We start from the raw sequence: 5,219 nt of genomic DNA on the forward strand, positions 1-5,219 counted from the left end.
TCACATTGTACAATATAAATACGTTATTACATTTGTCAATTGTTCCTCCATATGGTAGAAAAAATGGTTAAATGATATATATTATGTACACATAATCACAATTAAATTTATTAAAAAATCTACTAGTGTGTAAATATTCTTACAGTTTTTAAATAAATCCTTCTCCCTAAATTCAATTTCCTAATATTCATATACTGCTTCCTTGAATAACGTCATTACATACCTGTTATGTAATCTTGAGCAAGTTATTTAACCTCATTTTTCTCAATTTCTTTTTTTGGAAAACCATAAAATAATAACACCTACCTCACAGAGTTATTTTCAGGACTCTGCACATTAACACTGGTGACGTGCTTAGAACATTGCCTGACACACAGTGAACTCACAATAAATGGTAGCCACCATTATCAGTATTGAGGCTATGAGCACATGTCCTTGTTTTTTAGGACATTTTCTGATGATGGCCAAGCTTGAAAAATGTTAAAATTATGATCACCACAAAGATGGGGTTATTTCAGTGTTTCTCCTCTGAGTAAGAAGAGTCCCCAGATAGTCCAAGGGCACCACTCTTTATCATGAGCCTCCCACACCTTCTTTAGTTAGAAGAATTATGTGGCTAAGAAAAGAGGAGATTGGGGTGGGGTACAGTGGACCTGCAGTGCTGCCTGGGCAAGGTGAGGGAACAGCAGGAGGACTCAGCCCGGAACAAGACCAAAACACTTGGGCTCACACAGGTCTGGGGTGATGAGACCCTCGCTGAGCAAGAAGTGACCACTGACTCCTCTGAAGGGCCCACGCAGTCCTCCTCTCCTCCCAGCCAAAGCACCAGGCAAAAGGGTGGGGGAGAACACTTGGAGGCAGACCTGGGTGTACTTGGGATGGAAGGTATTCCTCACTCCCCTCTGCTCTCCTTAGGGGTGTGGCAAACCTGGGGCCAGATGTCCCCCAGCACACATTCACAAAAGACTTGCCCCTGCAAGCAGAAACCCAAAGCACAGAATTCTGTTAATAGCCTTGTCCTCAGGACACTGCCAGACCTTGTCATCATTTGTAGACTGTGGTGCAATGCAGGAGTTACGGTAGATTAGAGTCCTCAACCCAGCTGAGGTCAACCCAAACACTGAGTCAGAGACCACACTTCTACGGAGCTACAGTGAACCATACAGTGACTATAACAGCAGAAGATACTTAACTGAGGGACACACACCCCTTGCAAACTATCGCATTCTATATATAAAGTGTGGTAGTTACCATTTATGGTTCAGCACGGGGCAGAGACACAGAGGATTTCATGAGGGAGGCAGAGGGAAAGGCAGACAATGGTTTTGTTTGCTGGGAACTGAGAGGCAGGACTCTACCCTGAAATCCACTGTAATTCTATGAAACACACAGTATCCTGTGTTTGGAAAGCTGTTAGGGCATTCTTTTAAGGATATTCAAAACTTGATCACAAACTAAGGGCAAAGTGAAGTAGGAAAGCAAAATGCACTGATTTGTTTCCAAACCAAGAATACCTTTTATTTACTGATCAAAACCTCAAAGAACATTAGGTAAAATAAATTGAAGGAAGAAGAAGTGTTTGGATAAATGAGAAACTTGTTCAATTTATGACCCTGTGTAATAGAGCGACTGTGGATTGCCTGATTGCGTTTTTGGTTTCTTGGTCATTTTGGCCTTGAATTGTTCTGCTCCAGTGTTAATTGGTGGTGTTTCTTTCTCTTTGGATTTATAAGCTTCCTATGATTTTCCTGAAAAGCACAACAATCACTGAGATAATTAAGAAAATCAGGCGCATTAACATAAGGGACACAACCTGAAGTGAGGCGGGCACCTCTCTCTTTAGGGGTCCTGGAGGTCCACTGTCAATGCTCCCCCCATACCCCACCTCCTCACAGAATGGAGGGGCCCAGCCATACATGCAGTGGCAGTTTTTGTTACTGTTGCAAACGCCTCGGCGGTTGCACTTCTCAGGCAAACAGTCAAAATTCAGGACTGAGCTATTCACACAATTTCTATTAAAACATATCCGCTCCTTACCACAGGAGGTACCATCACTTATCACACCCAGGTCAGGTAACCCCATAGGTACCATGGCTAGATGATAGCCAATGCCCCAGCACATGAGATTTTCTTCATGCAGGTGAGTGGAAATTAGAATAGTATGATCTGGCATATCAGGGATGGTTTTGACATTTATACACTGTAGCCTGCCACATAATGCCTTTTCTCTGGGACACTTCTCATACTGACGAACTCCTAAAATACCACAGTTCCCATATTGGTCACCTATTACATTAACTACATCATAGCATTGAAGAGGAGCCCCCATGGCATCAGCTCCAAAAATATTTTGGCACTGCATAGTTCTGGATTGGCAGCCCTTTCTGACACAACGGGCTCTGTACTTGCAAGGGGTTCCATCCTGCTTATATGCGTCACTTGGGCAGAGTGCTGAGGTCCCACTGCAGTACTCTGCAAGGTCACATTCGTTTTCTTCCCCCCGACACATATATCCAGATGGACGAAATTGACAGTTATGACAGCAAAGTCCAGTGCTACAGTTGGCACCTTCTTTGAATTTACAATCTGGCTGACAACACTGGTCTTCTTTACAGTCCTCTCTTGAACCACAATCACATTCCTCATTCTCTTCCACAATTTTGTTTCCACATCTCTTTACCACATAACCTAATCCTGGGATATCCGTTAGACAGTTTAATCCTGAACTAACATGCGAATAAAATTCGGCATAACTACAATTACTAAACCCAGTTCGTCCAGTGCCCATGATGCAACTATGCCTACCCTTACATTGGCAGTATTTGTAATCATGGATCATTCCCACACTATGGCCCAGAGCATGAGTAGTCCAAGTGGCAGGTCCAAGGATATTTTTATCTAGAATAGAACTTGTAGATCCAGAAGGCAATGTACTACATACACTTCCACAGTGCTGTGAAAGCGCATCACTAAACTGTTTTTTAAGGTATAGGTGTGCCCAATCTGCTGGAATCCGACGACTTAAGTCACGTGATCTGTATTGCACAAACTGGCCTAAGACTTGTGATATCACTGGGGCGTTAAGTGCTATCTTGTCTCTGTCTGTCCATACTTCCATAGCTAATAGTTGTATTCTCATACGGACATCTTGAAAGTAAGAGTCTGCAATTGCAGTCAGAAGAATGGCATCATTTATGACCTGAGTAAGATTGGAGTTCAAATATAAATACCTACTGTTATCAAAGACCAGGACTAATTCCAAGTACTTTTGGTGCATATATGCCTCACTAAAGTCACGTATCCTAGCCCTGTTCTCATGCTCGGCCAACTGCTTTACTGTTTCATCATCAGTTAAGCCACAGATCTGATTGGGAAATTCCTCCTCTTTCTTTAGGAGATATATGACATGTTCAAAATTGGAAGAGGCTCTGAGGGGCTCGATTTGGTAATGGTTGGCATCAACTTTCAGTATGCCTCGGAGACCCCCCATGCATGTACTTAAAGTAGCTTTAGAATCCTGATTTCCTTCAACCAAGCCCATATAGTTGCAGTCGCTGGGTATATAAGGGTGATCCTCCAAGAGCCTTCCCTGTTCTGTGAAGGAGAAAACCTGCAGATTCCGGGGCAATAGAAACCTCTTGGGCCACAGGTGGAGGACGTGATTCTTGCCTTTTACCTGCAGGAGGTAGGACACGTGCTTGGCCACACCCCGCTCCCCTCCGCGGAAGCTCAGCTTCTTGGGGATGGTGATTTCATAGGAGTCAAAGCCCCACTCGGGGTGAAAAATTAAATCCTTGCCAAGAGAGTCAACCAGGAGCACGCGCAGGACTAGCAAGGGGAGCGAACGGCCTGGGGAGAGGAGGGTCCTCACTGACCTCATGGCAGAGCCTGTTCCCAATTGAGTCAGTCCCTGCCACGAGGGCCTTGCGACTCAGACTTCCAGGGACCGCCGCTAGAGGCGCGGGACCAGCGAGTGCGGAGCTCCCTGAGCCTGTGCGTGGGAGCGCAGCCTCGGTCCAAGCTGGGTCAGGCTCAGTCCAGCGGATTTCCACAGCAGGAGCACGCCCTGTCCAACGCAACTAGTTCGTTTTCTGGGCGGTGCCGTTGGGCGCACGTGCAAGAAGCCAGGGAAGGCGCGCGAGAATAAAATGAAAAGCGAGGCTATTGCACGAGGGGTGGAGAAGGGCAGAGAAGCGGTTGGGAAAAGGAGAAGGAATAAAGAATAAGAGGCACTACAGAGAACTTGTTAAAGGCTCACTGTATCTTGGGCCATTTCTTCTGTTTCTATAGGCCTTAGGACACACCTGATTTTTCCATGGGTTGAGTGGGATATTTTAAAGCCCGCTGTGTCCACTTCACAGTTACATCATTTCCACTTTTCTGCTGGGCTCGCTTGAGGCAAACGGAAGGATCACCGGAGCCAGCAAGAGTATCACCAGAGCCTGAGAAAATCAGAGGAGACTCCACCTCCCCACCCCCACCCCGGGCAGCACCTGTGGTCAACAGGTGAAGTACCGAGCAGAGTTCAAGAAATGCTGAATTTAACAAAAGGAGGTCTTGGTCACTTTAGTGTGAACGGTTAGGGGAACTGCTGAGGAGCCACGTGCCAGAAGGTTGTGATGTGAAAGGGGGATTCAGAAGGGAGATCACAAATCCAGGCCACACTTTCAAGAAGTTGGATGCGAAAGAGAGAGAAGAAACACAACAGCGGCTGGGGGGTTCTAGGGAGTTTCGGATTGTCGTGTACACACTGCTGTATATAAAATAGATAACCTGCTGTATAGCACCAGGAACTCTGCTCAATATTATGTAACAATCTAAATGGGAAAAGAATTTGAAAAATAATAGATACATGAATAGGTGTAATTGAATCACTTTCCTGTACACCTGAAACTAACACAACATTGTTAATCAACTATACTCCAATATAAAATTAAAAGTTTAAAAAAAATTAAATAAATAAAAATTTTAAAAAAAAGGATTGTTAGATGGAAGGGTCCTAATCATTCTCAAGTGCTGTTAGGAAAACCCCCATATACAGCCTGGCTCAGCCTCCAGGAGAGGATGGGGGATCCCTTTAAAGGGGGCCCACTCAGGGGGGAAGCAAAGGACGAGCCTGTGTACAGTGCAGATGACCTGGTTGGCAGGCAGGAGAAGCAGTGAGTGTAGTTAGTAGCCAGTAAGGCAGGGCCAGGGTCCCTGTAGAGTCAGCTGCTGAG

The 5,219-nt window shown here is 45.3% G+C and overlaps 1 protein-coding gene across 1 annotated transcript; it reads right to left on the minus strand.

Moving 5' to 3' along the window:
- Positions 1-1,605: 1,605 nt before the first annotated feature.
- ADAM30 (ADAM metallopeptidase domain 30) lies at positions 1,606-3,880 on the minus strand. The gene is given in 2 exon segments (XM_036865416.1): positions 1,606-1,732; positions 1,734-3,880. Coding segments are annotated over 2 exon segments (2,274 nt in total).
- Positions 3,881-5,219: the final 1,339 nt, after the last annotated feature.

This window comes from Balaenoptera musculus, chromosome 1, assembly GCF_009873245.2.
Source record: "Balaenoptera musculus isolate JJ_BM4_2016_0621 chromosome 1, mBalMus1.pri.v3, whole genome shotgun sequence".
Lineage (NCBI taxonomy): Eukaryota > Metazoa > Chordata > Mammalia > Artiodactyla > Balaenopteridae > Balaenoptera > Balaenoptera musculus.